Source organism: Neofelis nebulosa, chromosome 8 (genome assembly GCF_028018385.1).
Source record: "Neofelis nebulosa isolate mNeoNeb1 chromosome 8, mNeoNeb1.pri, whole genome shotgun sequence".
In the NCBI taxonomy this organism is placed as follows: domain Eukaryota; kingdom Metazoa; phylum Chordata; class Mammalia; order Carnivora; family Felidae; genus Neofelis; species Neofelis nebulosa.
The window spans coordinates 75,432,334-75,455,262 of record NC_080789.1 but is presented as its reverse complement, the minus strand read 5'-3'; the positions used below and the strand labels follow the sequence as shown (position 1 = coordinate 75,455,262).

The window sequence follows — 22,929 nt, the reverse complement described above, 5'->3', positions numbered from 1 at the left end:
TTTTGACAATAAATTTTTAAAGTTGGGAAGAATTAAATTTTTTTTAAATTTATTTATTTTTGAGAGACAGAGAGACAGAGCACAAGTGGGGGAGGGGCAGAGAGAGAAGGAGACACAGAATCAGAAGCAGGCTCCAGGCTCTGAGCTGTCGGCAGAGACCGACATGGGGCTAGAACCCATCAACTGTGAGATCATGACCTGAGCCAAAGTCGGATGCTTAATGCTTAACCGACTGAGCCACCCAGGGGCCCCTAAAGGTGGGAAGAATTTTAAAAATCATTTTCACTATATGTATTCTTTTCTGCATATATGGCATAAAACTTAACCCCACTAATTTACACACATGAAAATTAGCAATGTTTTTTTTTATAATTTTTTAAATCTTTTTTTAATGTTTATTTTTGAGAGAGAGAGAGCCTGAGTCAGGGAGGAGCAGAGAGAGAGAGAGAGAGAGAGAGAGAGAGAGAGAGAGAATCTGAAGCAGGCTCCAGGCTCTGAGCTGTCAGCACAGAGCCCAACATGGGGCTTGAACTCTCAAACTGTGAGATCATGACCCAAGTCGAAGTCAGACACTTAACTGACTGAACCACCCAGGCGCCCTGAAAATTAGCAATGTTTTGAAGAAAAAAAGCTTATAATGTGAGGAGATCAGAATTCAGTACATTACTCCTAAGTTTATAAGTTTACTGTAACTTTCATTTCTCAGCTCAGTGTATGAAGGATTTCCACTTGGGTATTATGTATTACAAAAGGGGAAAGGACAATAGAAAAGCCCTGATATATTCTCAACACAAAGCTGTAGTCTCAGTCTTACAAGTCCACAGTTGATGGAAATGCCTTCTTTTGCCCTCTCGCCTGTAGCTCCAGTACGCTTCAGTCTTTCTGATCCTGCCAGATCAACAAAATGGAACTTTGCAGTCAAGGTTTCAAATTCATTCATCTGTGATGATTCAGAAATCACCTTATTGTCAGTCACGTTTTCCTGCAATTGAGGAATATAATAAAAAATATTTTATTAATGTGACACTAAATATCCTCCAACCCCACCTTGCCCTCATTAAACATATTATATATTAAATAAGTTAAATATAAATATACCTCTAATACATATAATATTGAAAAATAGGCAAATAGCCAAATAAATGTAAGTGCAAAAAAAATCTACTGGCAATTAGAAGGCTAGACAAAGATAGAAAGGAGCTTGACAATCAGAAACCAGCTGATATGAACTGAGGCTTTGTTTATGTTGATGAAGAGAAACCTGTAATACACAGTCCTCAAAAGGAAAGGGTCTCAGATGACTACATCCATCACCATAAAGCCACAGCTTGCTTTATGGTTGCTGCAGACACATACCAATTTTTTATTTCAAAATCTTACACAGTTGGCCAGCTTCAGTTTGAATAGGATCAAAGACACCTCATTAGGAAAAGGAACTATTAGGGGCGCCTGGGTGGCTCAGTCGGTTGAGCGTCCGACTTCAGCTCAGGTCATGATCTCACGGTTTGTGAGTTCGAGCCCCACATCGGGCTTTGTGCTGACCACCTGGAGCCTGGAGACTGCTTCGGATTCTGTGTCTCCCTCTCTCTCTGCCCCTCCCCCACTCATGCTCTGTCTCTCTAACTCGGAAAAAAATAAACATTAAAAAAAAATTTTTTTTAATTTAAAAAAATTAAAAAAAGGAAAAGGAACAATTAGCCAAACTAAATTTGGTTCAAGTGTACTCTCCTGGGATTTATGTGGATGTTTAGGAAAACGAAGCCTGCAAGTTTAAGAAATTAGAACTAAAAACTCACAGCATCTATCTGGGGACACATTCTGGTTTGACACAAGTGAATGGTAAATATGGCATGTGAACGTGAGCTCTGAACATTCATCTGGGTACTAGCAGTGGTCCGGGATAGAGCACCCAGTTTCAAACACTGCATCATCTGGAAAAGGGAAAGACAGATTTTATTTGAACAATCTTTAAACATGATACCATATGATCAGAAATCGGAGCTACTGTCCCAACCTACCATATGATTTTCATATTATTTCAGTTACAGGCACTTTTTGAGCTGAACTTTATAGTATAATAGTGTATTATTTTTTTAATAGGAGAAAACACTGAGATTCCATTGTTTGTCATTTGCTGACATCTGCAGCTTCTATTCCAAAACTGTTACAGAAGAACACTTTGGAACAAACTGAGCAACAACTTGAATTATTTAGGCCCTTCTGTATCCTCTCCTGAAATATTTTTTCTGTAATTTTTCTTAATAGTTTCCCTTTAGGAACCATGATATAGTCCTACATATGTAGCAGCAAAAGGTACAAAAAAATTGGGGTCTCATTGTCCACCTTCAATGATCTAACTCTCTTTCTCTGTCTGTGAAAGAAAACTTTCTCTTAGATTCTTTTGATGCTATGATAAATGTACTGACTTTACCATAACTGTGACATTTTATATAATAAAATCCTGATATAAATTGGATATAAATATTGGAAAAGAAGACAAGACTTTAACTCCATATTACATATAAGGATATAAATTTCATATCCTGATCTTAAGCAAACTAGCAATAAAGTTGATATCAAATAAAATTAAATATGCTCTATTTTAACTTTAACATAAATGTCACCTCTGATTCTGTATTCACAGTACGTGTTGTGACTCCCACAGTATAAATTCCTCCAGTTGAATCTTCATGAATTCTTATATTTGATTTTTTATTTTTTGCATCAATATCACGAGTGGTATCAAATAAGTCAAGAACCTCTTCATTGTATAGCTACAAAAAAAATTATAAGCTTAATTTCAGCAGAAATTGTCTCATGGTTATTAACATACAGTGCATATCTTTCAAACATATCTTAGAATGTCTTCATAATAACATATCTCTAAAATAACACATAAAAATAATACAAATAAATAAATAAAATAAATATAATACAAACAAAAATTTGTGTTATTATTACAAATACAAATAAGTGCCAGATTTCTTTATAAGAGTAAGAAAAGTAAATGACTTAATCATGACTAATGAGTTGAAGACTAGCTAAAATGATCTATTAATCATTTGCAAGAGATAAACAAATATTTATAAATACAAGTAAACTTAGAAATACCAAATGCAGAAAAATCCTAAGCTTAGGGAAATTTTTAAGAATTTTTACCACTTCAGTTAAAAATATTTCCTGTTGCCCTACCACATTTCTTACTGTATCTAAAAATTAACACTTAGTATTTTTCCAAGGTCAGCAATATTAGTGTTTCTGTATTAATAGTGGCTAAGAAGATTGACCCACAACCTTAGAAGAGGATTCATATACCTATTTTTCTAATGATATACTTAAAGTCACAATGCCTAACAACATTTTGGAGGGTGAAAGGGAAGACACAAGAACGCTATGTCTTTTTGTTTTCCACTATTTATTACCTTTCTTTTCGCAGAAATACATAATGTAAATAATTACATTATTCTTAGTTTTTACTAAATTGGGATGTCCATTAAAACCAGCAGTAAGATAACTGACGTTAAATTTGAATTACATTTTCTATTTTGTGCTATATAATGCTGAACAATTTAATTAATGATCAAAATGATTAGCTCAGGTAATCTAGACTAGAACTAGACTAGAAGCCTCTTTGGACCGAGCACCTAGAATTATAATGTTGCCATCCACCTAACTGCAATAGTGCTCAAATCCTAGATGTCCTCTTACTGTCATGTCCCTCCCACCACACTAGACTGCCCTAAATTAATCGAAACCTGCCCCAATCTATGGACATCCTAGCAGGAATACCAGCTTTTGCAGCCCAGCTAGTGCTACAGCCTGAATTCACTATTCCACATACCTTCCCTCCTTTTTAGTCACTGAGTTCCCAGAGCTTTGTGAGCCTACCTACAGTATAACAGTAATTATAAGATAGAGTCTGAAATAAACAATATTAATTGTTTTATTGTATGAACACTGGTCAAGTGTTTATAACTTTTAATACTAACATGAATACTTATTACTTATTATCTATTGTTACTACTACCTATTACTACTACCTATTAGTTTACTCAGATGTCATTTATCAAGCACTAAGTGTCAAATACTATACTACAAACTGGGAGTATAAAATCATAAGGGCTATGGTCTTAAGGATAAGATGTAAAAGGAAACTAATGACACACTTAGATTATTACCTCTAAGAATTGGGCATTCACTTTAAAATCTGGAGGAGGAAGCCCGTTTTTAATTGCAGTGTGTTTTTTTTCTTCAATACTCTTGAAAAGGTGTTTAACAGCACGAGAAATAATACCCTGTTCTTCCTCGATGATGTTAACATCAAATCCTGTTCCCATTGTGTATGTTTTTCCAGCTCCAGTCTGAATAAAAGAACAAAGAAAAATGCATGCTTAGTGTAATAATATAACTTAAAGAAACAAAACTAAAAATGCAACTGAACTGACACTTCTGCGAAGTTATAGCTTCTATGAAAATAATTTGGTACTTACCTGTCCATAGGCAAAAACTGTAGCATTGTATCCTTCAAAACAACCTTCAATTAGTTTTTCTATACATTGAGTATAGATCTGCTCTTGCTGAGAGTCAATGTCAAACACATAATCAAAAGTAAAAGCTTTATCTTTCCCTAGGAAGACCTGAGGTTCTCCTGGTGTGACAGATGTACAAATATGGCATCCTTCAATCTTCTCTTTGGCAAGTTGTGGTCTTATTCTGTGAGAAATAATCAGGGAAAGAAATTAATTAAAATGAATTGGAAAAAAAAACTGGAAAAAAAAGGACTTAAAAATTCTTAGCCAAACCTTTTTATTTTTTATTTTATTTTATTTTATTTTATTTTATTTTATTTTATTTTATTTTATTTATTTTATTTTTTGAGAAAGAGAGAGAGACAGAGCACAAGTGAGGGAGTACAGACAAGGAGACACAGGATCACAGGATCTGAAGCGGGACATGATCTGTCTGTGCTAACAGCTCAGAGACTGACACAGAGTTCAAACTCGAACTGGGAGATAATGACCTGAGCCAAAATTGGACGCTTAACCCGCTGAGCCACCCAGGCGCCCCTAGCCAAATATTTTTAAAACACTAATGTAATCTACTACTGTTCCTTCAGTTGAAAAGTTTAAATAAATTAATTATACTGAGTCTATTTCAGAATGAGTTACTTGACAATCCCCAAAAATCATGAACAAGAATAAAATTAATCTTAAAATTAAATACTTTTGTGGGTGAACACTCTTCCATAACTCTGTAATAGGTAAAGATTCAGTTAAATAAATTCTGCCTCCAAAATGCTGTGTCTAGTTGTTTTTGTTTTAAATTTCTTCTCTTTATTTCCAGGGAAAACAATACCCAAAAGTGAAAAATTAAAAATATAATCTTTATCTTGATGCCCTTGACTTATCTTTTTTGCAAATTCCTCACCAATGGTTTCCAAACTTATTTAACCACTTCCTTCTGTCAGCTTAACATCCTGAAGCACACTAGAACAACATATATGTATATATATTCATAATAAATGATATGCATGTACTGTATTGATATATCATGTATTATGATATACACAAAAGCAGAATATTGTAAAGAAAGAAATTAAAGAGGAATACAAAGAGAAGTTCCACTATCTTCTCTCCAAAACCCAGTAAATCATCAAGCACATCTCCTAGGGTATCCTCCCGCTATTGGGAAAACCACAGCATTATACCCACCCTACACCCACCCCCATCTGCTCCAGATTCTAGGACCCTCCTCTTCTGCTTCTCTTTCTGATTTCAAGGCCTATTTTCAAAGAAGAAAAGTAAAGATGGTGATATGTTGCTAACAGAACAAACCAAAATATGGCCCTATTATATTTAATCTATAAAAGGGACTATCTTGGACATATACATCACTCACTGTACCTAGGTTTTTTAAAAGGTTCCTATTTGCCATGATGAAAGAGAAGCAGTTTAAGGAGAAAGTAAAGACAACCAGCAATGGAAAACATAAAATGATAAAGACAGACCAAAGAAAGGATTTTAAAGGAATCTGGTTCCACATTCTTAATTTTTGAGATCTGAATTTGTTTTTGTTTTTTTTAAATGGGGTCGATAGAAGTGGAATGGGTTCATCAATTTACTAGATAGAAATAAAACAAAACATAAGTCCAGATTGCCTAAAGTTTAACCCTTTCAGGTTCATCAGGATAGAAGGTCAATGGAATGATAGGGAAGATAATAATGAGAAGGGACTGAATTTCTGCAACCTTGGTTATCTAAAATAGAATTCCATACTACAAAAAAAAAATGTGCTAACAATACATTTATGTATTTTTTTTCTTTCCTCTGTGATAATGCTATTCTTCTTTCATCAAGTCTTCAATTTCACTTATTTGTTTTAATGGAACACAATAATCAACATGGAGCTGGCTAGATACTGTAGAAAGAACAAGAGAGTAGCCATTAGAAGATCTGGATTTAACTACTTCTGTCACTCCACAGCTATCATGCAGTCTTTCTCTCAGAACTTCAATTTCCTCATCTGGGATAGAAACTATAATTTCCAAGGTTTCTTTTAGATCTAACACTATTTGACTGCAGGATACTGTATTATTAAAAAGGGGGAAAGGAAAATAATATTTATGTACTGCTATAAAAATAAAATGATATAACAAATTAAAAAGGGGTTTCTTACATGAAGCTACAACCAGAAACAGCTAATGTAGTAGTAGCTTTGGCTTCCTGGTTCCATGTTTTCTTGATGAGTGGTCTCTTCTTTCCAAACTCTTTTTTTCCTATCTTACTTCATCCAATCATGGTATGAAAACTGTAACAAAATCCCCAACCTCCTTGGGAGAATCACCATCCTGACTGATGCCAAGCTAAAAATAGGAGAGTCAACCTCAATTACTCTCCCTTTCCTATTCCATCTACTTAATTGATCTCCAAGAACTATTAATTATCTCTGAAATAGTCAAGAGCCCACCAGTTTCTTTCCTTCCCCATCAACACCACCATTATCTCTTACTTGGATTATTGCAAGTCTCCTCACTAGCCTGCCTATGTCAATTCTTTCCCCCACCAATCTGTTCTACATGTTGCAGTATCAGTGATATTTGTAAAATATGAAGTTGATCAGGTCACTACCTTGCTTAAAATCATTCAGTACATCCCTAAATCCCTCTGCGGTCTCTCCTCTTGCCTTGCTTCATCTCTGAAATAAAGGATTTGGTTGTCGATAGTGGTGGCAGTGATGGCTTATTTTTAACCAGTTTTACTAACAAGCTATGCTCTCTCTACCTTCAAATATACTGCTCTCTTCTCCTGGACACTTCCCCAGCCTCTCAATTCCTAACTCCTTTTCCAGCCTGAACACCACATGTTTTCAGTCTCTATTTAAATTTCACATCTTTCGGGGCGCCTGGGTGGCGCAGTCGGTTAAGCGTCCGACTTCAGCCAGGTCACGATCTCGCGGTCCTTGAGTTCGAGCCCCGCGTCAGGCTCTGGGCTGCCGGCTCGGAGCCTGGAGCCTGTTTCCGATTCTGTGTCTCCCTCTCTCTCTGCCCCTCCCCCGTTCGTGCTCTGTCTCTCTCTGTCCCAAAAATAAAAATAAAAAACATTAAAAAAAAAAAAATTAAATTTCACATCTTTGGAAAGCTTTTGCTCCTTGCATTCCAACATAAAGTCATATGTGAACACAGGCTTTCTCTCTAGACCTCATGCCCCCAGGACTCTGCTCTCTCCCTTCTTTATAGCAGTTCTGTGAAGCTTAACAAATCCCATGTAATAAAAGAGATAAAAATAAACACAAACTGTCTAAATGAAAATGAGCACTGGGCTACTATCTGAAATCAGTGCCTCATTAATTTTAAGTAAATTATTATAACCATAGGCTAACTTATTTGGCTATTAAGATACTTTTAATTTCATTTTAACATAACAAAGGAATGTAGATGCTATTTGAATTGCAGATATGACAGCCAATTTTAGAATGTCAATACCATTCAGAACTTAATCTCCTAAACTCTATTCATCTGATTCTTATCCTTGCTAATGGCAAGGAGGATTGTGTTTGAAGCATGAATGATGTGCAGTTCCACCCATTTGCATGGGAGCGGAGAGTGGTTTTAAAAACCACCAAGTTGGGTGGGATTCTTTTCAGCTGGATCCAGGCAAATGGCAGTTTCCTGGCAAGTCTGAGAAACTCCCACCTAGAAGGGGATAGTCTCCTACACATGTAGACAATTGGAGGTTGACTATACTTCAAAGGTTAGAAATATATTCACCCTTTCAATTCCCCTTCAGATATTAGTATTTTAAACACTACAACTCCTTAAATTTATACTCAAGTCAAGAATTCTCCCATGAAGTTCTAACCCATGCCAATTCACCTACTTTAATAATGTGAAGAGTTTGAAATTCACCCAGCTACAAATTTCAATCTCAAAACTATAATTTGAAATTATATACAAACAAAATATATCAACCCTTCTGGGAAATAACAGACTAAAAACAGAATCTGACATTTATTAAATATTTTGAAATACCTCATTTCTTAGTATTTTTATATAAAAATAAGAACATTAAACACATTCATCTAATCCCAACACTAAGACATAATCAGTGTTAACATTTTGGTTAACATTAACACTAAGAAATAGTAACACGGCCTTGCAAGTTTTTCAAAATGTGTATTATATAAGTAGATAACATTTGAATCTGCTTCTTAAAGGAAAACAATTATGCATAAAACCTATGTCATAAATATTTAGAGTAAGATATTCTCATAGTATATAGCAACATTATATTATAAAGACCAACAATCATGTGGGTTCTACCTATAATATTAATTTGCTAATAGAGATGATCTATCTCTATTTAGGTTTTTTTAAAAAATGATGCATTGGAAATGAATGTAGGCAGAGTAAGGCAATTATGGAAAATAGCTACAGTTTTGCTAGAGAATGTGCTTTTTTTCTTAGCATGAGGTACAGACCCTTTATCCTTTGTGGACCAATGACCAATGGGTCTGAAAGGGAAAACCCATGAAGAGCCATACAGAAAACAGAAAAGTAATTTATTGTACCTAGTTGTAAAAATTCAAGGCTTGAAACAGAATATGATACAAATGTTCATTATTTAGTTTTAAGATAAAAGTACATGAACAAATATCTCCATTTTCCCCCATGTAAATTTTTCCCTTGGCATACAGTTGCCTTTTAGCTTCTGCTCTCACACTCTCCTGAAACTGCTCAGAAAGAGGTACTTTTCATTTCTAAATAAAGTGGACCCTTTTTAGTCTTCATCCTACCTCACCAGTCTAATTTACAGGACCTTTTTTTACTCATTCTGATTACTGGACCAATCTTTTTCTTTTGCACCTCATATGCCAACTTCCTTTAAAATATCAGTGTTTCCTCCCCATAATGTCTTAGTTATTTAGCATGGTATCTAATATTTTCCTAATCTATATTCTACCTGTCATTCCATTTTCAATTCTAGTTACATCCAGCTACATCCAACCACTGATCATTTCTTGGTCAACTTATATACTTTCATTCACCATTCCAAAGTATGTGGTTTTTGTTTTGCTTGGAATGCCAAACCTCCATCTCTCTGCACAGAAACCATTTTTCAAGACCTAGCTCAAACATCTGTACCTTTATAAAGCTTTCCCCTGACCACCCCAAGCTTGAATTAATCTATGCAATTTGTACATGACTTTAGAATAGTAGGTATCAAATTGAATTCTTATTGCTCTACTAGTAAATGAATTGAGGACAGATAATAGGTCTTCTTCAATTATAAAAACAAAGTAATGTAACAAACATTTATTAACTGAATCCTATAAACTGCTCTAGTTAAGGGGGGAACATTTCACTACCAGGCATGTGACTATCACAATAACATTGCTACATCACTTTATTCTGTCACTAGAAACCTGATCTTGAACAGTTATTCAACCATTCTGTGTCTGAATCTTCTAATCTATAAGATGGGGAACCTAGATTTAATATCCCTAAGGTCCTTTCTAACTTCAAATTCTATTTTAATTATTCCTTTAAGAAAGTAAAATCCTAGGGCACCTGGGTGGCTCAGTCAGTTAAGCGTCTGACTCTTGATTTCAGCTCAGGTCATGATCTCATGGTTTGTGAGTTCAAGACCTGTGTCTGACTCCATGCTGATAGTGTGGAGCCTGCTTGGGATTCTCTCTCTCTGCTTCTCTCTCTCTCTCTCCTTCTCAAAAATAAATAAACTTTAAAAGAAAGAAAAATCCTGACTTAAAAGAAGTATCAATAAACAACCTTTTCTTCCCCTATATCCACCATTAGTTACACCACTTGTTCCTTATTTCTTTATGGTTTCTATTATTCCCTTCAACTTTTATAGCAAATACACATGTGCCATAGGAACAAGGAACTTCATTCATAAAAACATAAACACAGCTCTTTGCAGTGGCAGTAGCTAGTAAGGATTAGGGGAGATTCTGAAACTAGGACCAGTAAGTTTTCCTTAAATTGGGCTGTTTTCTGTTCCTACCTTCATAGTAACAATAACTGGTTTCAGTAACTGAGTATATCAAATAAGCCAAGAGGACTAGTTTCAAGATGTTCTTGATAGGACCAAAAAAGAAGAAGATAAATATATGGGGGTGGGAGTGAGGGGCTTATAGTTGCTACCTGTTCAGCTAGAATTTTAGTCATCAAATTCAAAAAGATGGAGTTTAAAGTTTAATTCTGCCACATACTGTTGGAGGAGGCAATCCACCATGAGACCAGAGCATCCTTGCACATTCTTGCCGGGTATGCCAAGAATACAAGAGCCTGACTGCTCTCTTTAAGAATCACTTCTTGGGGTGCCTGGGTGGCTCAGTCAGTTAAGCATCCGACTTCAGCTCAGGTCATGATTTCTTGGTCCGTGAGGTTGAGCCCCGCATCAGGCTCTGGGCTGATAGCTCAGAGCCTGGAGCCTGCTTCCGATTCTGTGTCTCCCTCTCTCTCTGCCCCTCCCCCATTTATGCTCTGTCTCTCTCTGTCTCAAAAATAAATAAACGTTAAAAAAAAAAAAAAAGAATCATTTCTCAAAGTTGCATTTTACTGCAAGCGACCTTTAGGGATAATACCTTCCACTGGACAAAGAGGTAGCTTGCTCCTGCTTACTATCAAATCAGTGAATCCCCAAGTTTGTGTTTCTCAATGCCCTATGGCTTGCAAGACATCCATGTAACAGGCCTACCTGTATTGCCTCCATGAACTGAGGAAGCGGGATAATTGGGAAGCAGTTCAAATCATCATGAAGCTTACAATGCTCTGTCCTAACTCAGGAATCTGTGGCTTCTGCCACTATACATGACACAGTAACAGACTAGTTTGTTAACTTATAAATAGGATAGAATCTCACACTTTCACATGTCTTACATACTAACTAGGACCTTTGGCAAGTCACTCTCTTAGCCTCAGTTTCCTTACCTAAAAAATGGTACCATTATGACTGTAATATCCACCTCAAAGAATGTTGAACAAATGAGATAATATGTGGCAAAGTCTATGTACAGATAAAGTGTTGTTCTTATTGTTGCTACAGCACCACTTGAAAATTCTCCAGGTCAGTCCCTTTGTAAGGCACCTTTATCATTTTAAATCCATTTGAGCCTTCCAATGTGGTATGCATGATTTTCTCTTAGGCTTCCCAAACTATTGCCATATTTTTCAAAACACCCTGTGGATGCCTTGAGTCTTTAAGGAACAATTAAATGTAAAACTATTAGGTAAGGAATAGAGGTATAATGCATCAGTGAACACGACCTGGATATATATGTGTAACATATACATACAAATATACAAATATCTATTGCTATGCAAAGACAATCAAGCTAAATAATGTTATACCTCCATTTGCAATGAAAAGTCATAACCCTAAAGTTAACATTTTCATAGCAATAAACAACCAAGCCTCATTATCCTGCTATTCATATTAACATGTCATACAGAAGTCAAAATGGGAATTTTTATCCTTTCAATATTACCATCATTTTTACTATCTCCATATAGCCAATAAAGAAACTTCAATCCGAATGGAAGAGAACCAAGTTCCTGAGTAACAGTCTTTTTTAAAAAGGGGAAATAAATTAGGGCGTCTAGGTGGCTTGGTCAGTTAAGCGTTTGACTTTGGCTCAGGTCATGATCTCATGGCTGTGCTGACACAGCTCAGAGCCTGGAGCCTACTTCAGATTCTGTGTCTCCCTCTCTTTCTGCCCCTTCCCCACTCATATTCTCTCTCTCTCTTTCTCTCTCTCTCTCAAAAATAAATAAACATTAAAAAAATTTAAAGCCTGATCTTAATATTTTTTTAAAAGGGGAAATAAATTATTATAATACATTTTCGTCTTGTTCTGAATTAAATTTGATTAAATGCTAGTGACTACAATGTTGACAAATAACTAATCAATGGTTTATAGTTACTGAAGGGTGCTGATTTACATAAATAAATGTATGCCATTATAATTTATACCCCCTAGGACTTGTGCAATCACCATTTTTTTTTCTAACATCACTCATTAACCTAAGTCCAAACATGCTGGCAATCAAACCTATATATTTTTAAATTTATTTTTAAGTTTGTTTATTTTGAGAGAGAGAGTGCAAAAGTGTGAGTGGGGGAGGAGCAGGGAGAGAGGAAGAAAGAGTGATGCTCCACACCATCAGCACAGAGTGCAGGGCTCGAATTCATGAAATGTGAGATCATGACCTGAGCCGAAACCAAGTGTCAGACACTTAACTGACTGAGCCACCCATATACCCCAAACCTCTATTTTTAAACACAAGTAGTTTTGCAGTACCTTCCAGACTTTCTCTTATCCCTTACCTCTTCTATCCCTCTGTCTCTGTTTTATTAAAGGCATCACAACAAATAAGCCTTTCTTTTCCTAACTGGTCAAGGTATTTTTATTTTTCCCTATAAACAGAAGGGAAATAACACACAAATGTCTTCCTTTCTGCATTTGGCCATTGTTAACCTCTTATTCTGTCAGAATACACTGATGTCCTTAATCTACAGTTTCAAAAATGTGACAAATTTTTCCATTACCTAAATGTCTTTGTAAACTATCTCTTCTTTTTTTTGCTTGAGTTATTCTGATCTCATCCCCACTTGATTGTGGTAGTTCTCCAGTTTACTCAATAATCTGACCTGATTCCCACTTTGTGTAGCTCTTTTACTCACAGCTATCTGTAAGTAGCACACTTGGCACCTTGTTAACACCTTTGTTCTTCTTACATGACACCAATAAATCTGTCTACTGTTCAGATCCTTTGCCTTTTTCTCATTTGTCAGTGTTTTGGATGATCATTATATTGGATGCTACTTACCAGTGTTCAATTTGATATTTTACTGTTAACTATAACTTACTAATTTCCTACCTTCCATTTCTTAAAAATCAGGACAGCTATCCCATTGCCACCACAACAGAGCCACTGGAGTTTCTGGTCCCTTTTTTGATCTTCTCCTAATTCCATTCCAGTTAGTATGCACACATTAACAAAGGGTCTACTCTAACCCTCTACCTTTTGTTCTAGAAGAGAGTTTCTGACAAATCATAGGAACTTGTAGACCATCTGTGGCCTTGCTGAATTGTTTTCTTAAGAGATCAGCCATGGCATAAATAATAAGTAACATAGGTTCACAAAAAGAAGTTCCCCTTCTTGAAATGGATCTTAAATTACAGTGATAATTGGTGGAAAGAAAGGTATTTCTCCAAGACATTCAAGAAAGAAACACACCTCGGTAATTCCATTAAAGAGATTAATTCTGTAAAATGCTTAAGAACAATAAAGCACAGCAGTATGTACCTGGGACCAGGAAGTATACTCTTATGTGAATGGAAGAAATGGAGAGAAGTTCATTTCTTTTTAATCCATTAATGATGAATCACATTTAAAAATTACTCAGAAATCCTATCCTAATCTGTATAATTAGCTATGCATCCTATGGCCTCATCTCTGTGTGGTCCACCTGACTCGTTTATTCTCACTCAGAAACACCAAAAGATATGCATTAATGTTTGGGGCTGCAATTCCTAGACTAACCTACTCAGTCTCTGGCTTGCAATGCCACTTAGAAAAACAAAGATTTATTGCCCTCAAGTACAGTTCCCCACTGGCTAATTAGAGAAAGAAAGTTGGGGGGTGGGGCATGGAGAATGACGGAACACTGACTTCTCTTACTTCCACTCCCATGTCTCATACCTTTTCATCCCTATGATTCAACTAAGGATACAGCACACTGAACAATATTTTCTCATAAGTGAGGAAACTAGTACTTCATAAGGGGAAGCCTCAAATGCTACTTTCTCTGTTAAGTACCAGTCAGATGTTCAGAGAACTACAGTGAAATAGTGCACATAGGCTGACAAAATAAAGAAGAAAGTAGCCAAATGCTGGATTTAGAGAAAAGTCTAATCCTCTACATCACTGTAATTAATACTTTTAGAAAATCTGGGCTTTCTTCTTTAGCCTCTATCCCCAAAATTGAAGACCTTCTACTGCAACAAACTGAGGGAATAAGGAAAAGGGACACTTTAAGTGATGACATGACCCACCAACCTACTGTTCAAAGTGCTCATCAAATTTCTGTTGTTGCTGGTGGCTGTCCATGGTAGCATGTCTATAACCCAAGAACATCAGAAAACTTCTTTGAGTCAACAAATCCCCAATAAATGTCAAACAGTGTGTAAAGCAAGGACTTTAAAAACAAGAACAAAAACCTGAGAAAGGTAGCTATCAGAGAGGGAAAAAAAAAAAAAAAAAACAAAGAGCTGGAAGAAAATTAAGCATGTGTTCAATGGAATATTGTATACAAAGAAGAAATGGAATAAAGATTAGTCAGAAGAGAATACGATAGTTACAGGAAAATCTTCAGCAGAAATTATATTTGACCTAGATCTTAAGAGGAGATTAGAATTTTCCAGGCTGAGAAGAAAGAAAGGTCAGTTCAGGCAAAGCAAAGACAAAGATACAGGAAGTGCATTTGTTCCCAGTCATAACATAGATCTTTGCAGAGAAGCGCCAGGATAATAAAAGTGGCTAGAATTTAGGAATGTTTTATAAATGTTATGACACCACCTAAGTAAGCATCCAAACTAAAACATTATCTTCTAAAAGGAACACCCTCTGCAAGATGAAAGATGCCACCAAAAGGCACACAAAAGCCACATTGGATCTCTGCCAAATGTCTTTTAGTCTTCTTCTCCAGATCAATTCTTCATCCATCCTCACCATACTCTGTGCCCTAGGAGACTAAACTTCATGAGCTACAACAACGGACTCTCTTCTCTTAGTCTTCCAGTGCAGTTTAGCAGTGGGAGGTGCCAATAGGACACTGTACAGCATGAATGAGGTCAAGGTATTCATTCACCTGGTTCCTTCCTACCAGATCCTGTTGGTGGGCCATGTTCCTTTACCAAAGGCCACAACTCCTATCAGGACATCTACAACAGTAGGTGTTGCTCACAACAGAGTACTGCCTTATCCTTTAGAGTTTCCTTAGTGCAACCCATCCTCTACCACACTTCCCCCAATCATTTTGTCTGAATGTGTCATCTGTCTCCCACCAAGATCCTGACCAAATCAGTTAGTACATGAAAACAGACTATTTACTTTTAATATTTTTAAATTAGTAAGTTAATATGTTAATTAAACTTCCAAGAGACTGTAACACAATGCCAGCCTAGCACCAAACTTTGGAAGCAATGATGAGCGGTGATATTTATACTTTATTTGGTAGTAGACCCTCTCACCCTATGTTTCTCAAATCATATACACACATAATGCCATTACTTCTAGCACCTACTCTCCTCCCAAACATAATCTTAGTCTTAAAGCCAAATATGCAAAAAATTTATAATGAAGTCACTTCTACTAGAAGTACTCCAGGAATTCCTCACCACTAGGCTCCCTACCCATAGTAGCCCCTAAGGTTCCTTCATGAAATCAGGGCTCCTCTGAAAATAGGCCTATGAAAACCAAGCCCTCATATCATCAGAAGTAAGCAGTTTCAAGGTGTCCATTGTTTGTTATAACTACTCAGAGAAGCAAATGTCTTTAAAATTATGCATTTGGATTTTGACTCTAATGTATTAAGTTTGGCTTTATCATCTAACTTTGTAATAAATTGCCTTTCTTGATTTTCAGTTCCTCTGCCTGAAAGACTTCAAGTTGATGTGTGGACATAGGGTGCAGAAGCTTTGTCTTTCATCACTTTCTTTAAAACATGGCAGATTCAGGGGTGCCTGGGTGGCTCAGTCAGTTGGGCATCCGACCCTTGATTTCAGCTCAGGTCATGAACTCACAGTTCATGAGACTGAGCCCCATGTTGGACTCTAAGCTGACAGCGTGGAGCCTGCTTGGGATTTTCTTTCTTCCTCTCTCTCTGCCCCTCCCCTGCTCATGCTCTCTGTCTCTCTAAACAAACAAACAAACAAACAAACAAACATGAAAAAAGAAAAAGAGAAAAAAAAACACATGGCAGATTCAGGGGCACCTAGGTGGCTCAGTCGGTTGAGCATCCAACTTCAGCATAGGTCACGAAATCACGATTCATGGGTTGGAGCCCCACATTGGGCTCTCTAGTGTCAGCACAGAGCCTGCTTGGGATCCTCTACATCCCCCTCTCTCTGTACCTCCCCATGTGCATGTGAACACTCTCTCTCCCTCAAAAATAAACATTTTTTAAAAACATGGCAGATTCAGCTCCTTATTTATTTATAAGATTTTATTTTAGAAAGAAAAAGATAATTTGGAGTTCAAAAAGTAAATTCAAAAACCAATGTTGTAGAGAAAATTCCTATATATAGTGAGAGATGAACTTGATAATCCTAAAGCTCCCTTGTGCATCAGCTCTAAAATTCTAAAAACTTCATATTGTGATGATTCCAAGAACAATTACAGGTAATCTGATTGCCAATAAAATAAAAACATGAATCGTGTTCAAGAGGGCAAGTCTACCAATGTCTCTTAACTTCCAATCACCTTGTATTTAATAAAAAAGACTTTATTACAATGGGGCATTTTTAACAGATTCAGCAGCCTTAGATTTTTTTTTTGTAGAGAAAGAGCTTGAGTTGGGGAGGGACAGAGAGACAGATGGGGACAGAGGATCTGAAGCAGGCTCCACACTTATAGCAGCTAACTGCAGTAAGCCCAATGTGGGACTTGAACTCACAAACCATGAGATCATGACCTGCACCGAAGGTGATCACTCAACCAATTGAGCCACACAGGCACCCCAGCAGCCTTAGATTTTTTAAATTATTTTCAGGGGTGCCTGGGTGGCTCAGTCGGTTAAGTGTCCAACTTCGGCTCAGGTCATGATCTCACAGTTTGAGAGTTCGAGCCCCGCGTTGGGCTCTTTGCTGATGGCTCGGATCCTGGATCCTGCTTCGGATTCTGTGTCTCCTTCTCTCTCTGCCCCTCCCCAACTTGTGTTCTGTCTCTCAAAAATAAATAAATGTTAAAAAAAATGTTTTTAATTATGTTCATACTATATCTATGCAGTGAATGGTATCCTCCCAAAATTCTAATGTCCAAGTCCTAGTCCCTAATGGAATGGTATTTGGAAGTGGGGCCTTTGAGAGGTAATTAGAGGTAATTAGATTTAAATGAGGTCATGAGGGTGGAGCTCCCACAATGAAATTAGTGTCCTTAATAACAAGAGGAAGAGAAACCAAAGCTCTCTTTCTCTCTCCTTACCATTTGAAGACACAGTAAGAAGACGGCTGTCTGCAAGCCAGGAAGTGGGCCTTCCACTAGCACCTTGATCTTGGACTTTCCAGTCTTCAGAATTATGAGAAATAAACATCTGTTGTTTAAGCCACTCAGCCTACAGTACCTAGTTATAGAAGCCTACACTGAGATATTGGATTCACTCTATGAAACAACTCTAATATCTTAAACTATTATGCATGCTAACTGTTATGAGGCAGAACTGACCATGAAAGAGTCTCACTGGGACTCAGAATATAAAGAGACTTTTTTTTTTTAAAGTTATTTTAGCAGTCCTCAAAAATGAACAGTTAACAAACCACACACACACACACACACACACACACACACACACACACACCCCATACATTAACATGTGGAATGAAATTACCTATCAGTGAAACTATCTTTCTAATAGTTAAATTCTATACATTTGCTTCATTTTTTACAGATTGTTTTTAGAAATCCAGCTGACTATCATAGAACTTTATATTTTTTCATGAAGTATCAGCAATGAAACATGCAAACAGCATTCCCTATTCAATTCTCACCAGTTTAATTTGTCTATTACCTTTATTTTTTATTTGGAAAAAAATTGAGAGGGCATAGAACAAGATCAGAGGGAAGTGAAAAGGTCCCTGGCTAGTGGGCAAGAGAGGTATATAGGAAAGCTGGCTTTCTCTCAGATATTCTAGCTCATGAATGTAAGAGAGAAACAGTAGAGACTAAAGTATCTTTGATAAATGCACAGAATGCACTTAATCCTCTTCTTTGAATTGAAGGTCAGAGAAATAACTAAATCTCATCCATTAGCATGGATACTAAAAGAGCTGGGAACTACATTCATGCATTCTGAGGAAACAATTGAATAAAAATGTCATTAGAGATTTCTGAACCACAATGAGCTCTCTAAACCATCAGCTTTCCCCTCTCTGCAAAGCTCTAATATCTGTAAGTAGATTAGAAAGGTTCCCATTTTATCAACAAAATGATGTCCTAAATAACAGATATTTGAAACTATAAGAATTAAAAGTTTTCAGAAAACAGAACACTTCCTAGAGTTGATTCAAGTTAACAAATAATTTATTGTGTAAATTATTTTCCGCACCTCTATATGTAAGTGGTAGGCACTGCAGGAGAAATAAAGATGAATAAATTTGGTTTCTGACTCCTGGGAATTTATCACTTAATGCAAGAAATGAGGCAAATACTAAAGACCATAAAAGAGGCTTACAGCCTAACTTCTCAGACTTTTATACATGAGTTAAATGGGGAACTTCTAAAAATACAGATTCTGATGATGAGGGTATGGGTGAGAGATGAGATTGTATTTCCAATAACCTACGGGTAATGCTGATATAGGACTCTTGAGTTTCAAAGCCTAACAATAAAATAGGTGGAAGACATTACCCCAAATTAGAAAAGGGAAGGAAGGAGGGGCGCCTGGGTGGCTCAGTCGGTTGGGCGTCCGACTTCGGCTCAGGTCATGATCTCGTGGTCTGTGAGTTCGAGCCCCGCATCGGGCTCTGGGCTGACAGCTCAGATCCTGGAGCCTGTTTTGGATTCTGTGTCTCCCTCTCTCTCTGACCCTCCCCTGCTCATGCTCTGTCTCTCTCTGTCTCAAAAATAAAAATAAATAAAATAAATAAATAAAAGTTAAAAAAAATTAAAAAAAAGAAAAGGGAAGGAAGGAGAGTCATGACAGGGGGGAGAAGATATTTAAAAGGTCTCTTGAGTAGGTAGGATTTTGAGGAAAAAGAAATAAAAGGTAAAAGGAATCAACCAAAGGAACATGTGCTTTTCTACTAATAGAATGTTTCTCACTTAAAGTAAATCCTAATAGGGGCACCTGGGAGGGCCCGGTCAGTTAAGCGACTGACTCTTGGTTTTGGCCCAGGTCATGATCTCAGGGTTCATGAGTTCGAGTCCCACATTGGGCTCAGCACTGATGGTGTAGAGCCTGGTTGATATTTTCTCTCCCTTTCTCTCTTTGCCCCTCTCCACTTGTGTTCTCTCTCTCTCAAAATAAATAAATAAACTTTAAAAAAATAAAATAAAATAAATTGTAATAATGATTATAAGATCTATCATTTCTAAAGAGCCTTCTCACATTACCTGTAGAGATGTAACAGAATTCTTTTAAAGTGTGATTCCTAATAACTTAGGTTTCTAGACATTACACAGTCAAGCAGCTTCACACTACAGTAGTAGAATCAGTGGTTCATGGGATGATGTCAGACAGCTCTCAGCTCAACAGATATTAAAGCTTATAAATTGTATTCTGGATTGCATTTCCCACTCCACGATCCTTGGACAAGGTTGCTCCAACCACTAATAGCCACATCCATCAGGACAGGAGGTAGGATGTGGAGGAAAAAAATCCACAAGCAACACAGAACTCTGAACATCTATATTTCATTTTCTATTGCTGTGTAAAAAATTACTATAAATTTAGGGACAAAGATGATACACACTTATTATCTCTCAGTTTCTGTCAGTCAGAAGTCCAGACTGGGGCCTCTGTTCAGTCTCACCAAGCTGAAATCAAGCCATCATCTGGGCAATGTTCTTAGCTAGAATTCAGGGTCATTCAATTTGTTGGCGGAATTCAGTTGCTTGCAGCTGAGGTTCTTGTTTTCTTGTTAACAGATAACTAGCTCTCAGCTCCTAAATTCCACGCTTAGGTCCTAGCAGGGTGGTCTTCTCACAACATGACAGCTTGTTGCTTCAAAACCACCATGAGAATTTCTTGCTCCAGTCTGCTAAAACCAAGTTTCATATAGCATAATGCAGTCATAGGAGTGACATCCCATTGCCCTTGCCAAATTCTACTGCCTAAAAGAAGTGACAAGCACTTCCTGAACTAAGGCAGAAGGATTACAGAAAGACATGAACATCAGGAGGCGAGGATCACTGGGTGTCACATTAGAGTCTCTCTGCCATGGTTAAAGAAAGTTCTTTCTCAGAAAATGTGACATTTGATTAGAGACTTGAAGAATGAGGAATCAGCTATGTGAAAACAGAGGGCTGAGGAGACAACCACTGGGAATAGGAAGAAGAGGACACAAGAAAGGAGCAGCCATGAAAATGACTGCTTCCAGTAGCCCTATTTTTTCATTTCATCAATGGTTGCCAATGAATACAAATAAAGTATTTAGTGTGTGTTTTATAAATCCAACTACGCAAGGGGCTCCTGGGTGGCTCAGTTGTTTAAGCGTCCAACTCTTGATTTTGGCTCAGATCATGATCTCATGCTTTGTGAGATCAAGCTCCACATTGGGCTCAGGGCACAGCCTGCTTGGGATTCTCTCTCTTCCTCTCTCTTTGCCCCTTCTCCACTCACACATTCTCTCATGCTCTCTCTCCCTCAGAATAAGTAAACACTTAAAAAATAAATAAATATCAGTACCCAATTTCCCAACTATTTCATACACACCCAGGAGGTAAGCATCAACATAAAAGACACAGGAAAAATACTGTACATCTTCCTGGACTGTCAACTTTATCTTTGGTAAACTTAATAAGTAATTTACACATTTTTATATTAAAAACAAGCATATTTATAGAACGGGCATATGAAATGGAGTAAAACACAAAATTTTTACCGATTTTGTAGATAAAACTTGAGGCCTCCATCAAAGAAATTTCCCACTTGAAAGTATACAACACATTTTCTCTCTCTGCAGTTAGGGGACTGGTGGAAATGCTGGACACTCAATGCTATTTTAGGTCTACTCTGTACTTCATACCTCATTAAGTATTAATGAGGGGAAAAATTCCCAGGTGAAGAAATAAATTGTTAAGCACATAGTCTCAAATGTGATACACATGAGCATATCCACTGTAGCCTCTGGAAGTCAAACTGCAGACTAAATTGTTACAAAGGCGGTTAAATTTATATACCATACAGACAGTGATGACTAGGGTATTGTACTTTATATCACACTATCCAACTATTAATTTTTGATAGAGTGATAAAGGTTTTTGGTTTTCGTTTGTTTGGTTTGAGTTTTGGCCTTCTTGTTTTTTTTAAGATCCAAATGTACAGTCTATATTTTGTGGCATAAATTGTTAATAGCAATCCAAAGCCTATTCTCCCCTTTTTCCTTATTAGTGAAACATTTTACTCTTAATAAAATTTTTATCTGGATACTCTGCACATTTTAAGCATCCTTGCAGCTAGATGTGGCTGTAAGTTATGGTTAATGTGAAGAATAGAGTCTTAAATGGAAGAGATGGGACTTCCCTTTTTTTCCTTCCCTTCTCGATGGCTGGAATACAGAAGTGATCCAAGTGGTGCACTGTGTTGGATCATGTAGACAAGGGCAACACACAAAGGATGGTGGAGCAAGAAAATAGAAGAATCCTGGATTCCCGACACAATAGAACTTAGCTTTGGGCTACTTCTGCCCAGGCTATAAACTGGGAGAGAAATCACCTCCATTTTGATTAGCCCCTTGTAATTTAGGGTCTTTGTTGGAGCACCTGAACCCATGTCCTAACTAATGTAGAATTTGATGCCCGCTCCAGCAGAAGCGGGGGGGTGTACTGACTTAGAGGCTGAACAGCAGATGGTGAACAAACAGCAAAAAGCAGCTAACTCTTGCCATGACCCAGCAAAACATTTAGTCAAACTGCCATCTTCAATGTTAGTACCTTAAAAGTACTAACCAAGTCTCTAGCTTGAATGAAGTGATTGGGAATGTTAGCAAGTACTGGCTATCTCTCGCTGCTTTCAACACAATCCTTCAAGAGATATAAGCTCAAGCCTAAATAACACAGTATGAAGCAGATGTGGAAGGGAATTTGGGTCTCCAGAAAAAAGTTCACACCACCTATAGCTTGAAATCTCAACTGACTGAGGGTCTGGTAAAGTGGGGCTTCCTGGGGTTTAAAAGCCAAATTCTTTTATATTCCAAAGAAACACAGGTAAACGTGAGTTTTAGAATATACAGCCTAAGCTGATATAAACCTGAGACTCAAGAATTTACAGCCAGACAATGAGAGCCAGTTTGCCAATCAAGAAGATATTAAGGATACTACCTTCTCACTAAGCCTCAAGGTAACTGTCCTTGATTTAGAAACTGGAGGATTTACAGAGCACAAAGGCCAACAATTAAATTTCAGTACAATGGGGCACCTGTGTGGCTCAGTCGGTTAAGCATCTATCTGACTCTTGATTTGGGCTCAGA

At 37.0% G+C, this 22,929-nt stretch overlaps 1 protein-coding gene across 9 annotated transcripts in view; it reads right to left on the bottom strand.

Annotated features, from left to right (window-relative positions):
* Nucleotides 1–22,929, bottom strand: part of KIF21A (kinesin family member 21A) — a 151,383-nt gene that overhangs the window by 69,073 nt on the left and 59,381 nt on the right. For all 9 annotated transcript variants that reach the window (XM_058743115.1, XM_058743109.1, XM_058743108.1 and 6 more), the window contains exons 2-6: nucleotides 4,491–4,713; nucleotides 4,179–4,361; nucleotides 2,625–2,774; nucleotides 1,797–1,931; nucleotides 815–982 (exon numbers count right to left, since the gene is read on the bottom strand). In XM_058743115.1, the coding sequence (XP_058599098.1) occupies nucleotides 815–982; nucleotides 1,797–1,931; nucleotides 2,625–2,774; nucleotides 4,179–4,361; nucleotides 4,491–4,713 (859 nt within the window). The remainder of the gene's footprint in view (nucleotides 1–814; nucleotides 983–1,796; nucleotides 1,932–2,624; nucleotides 2,775–4,178; nucleotides 4,362–4,490; nucleotides 4,714–22,929) is intronic.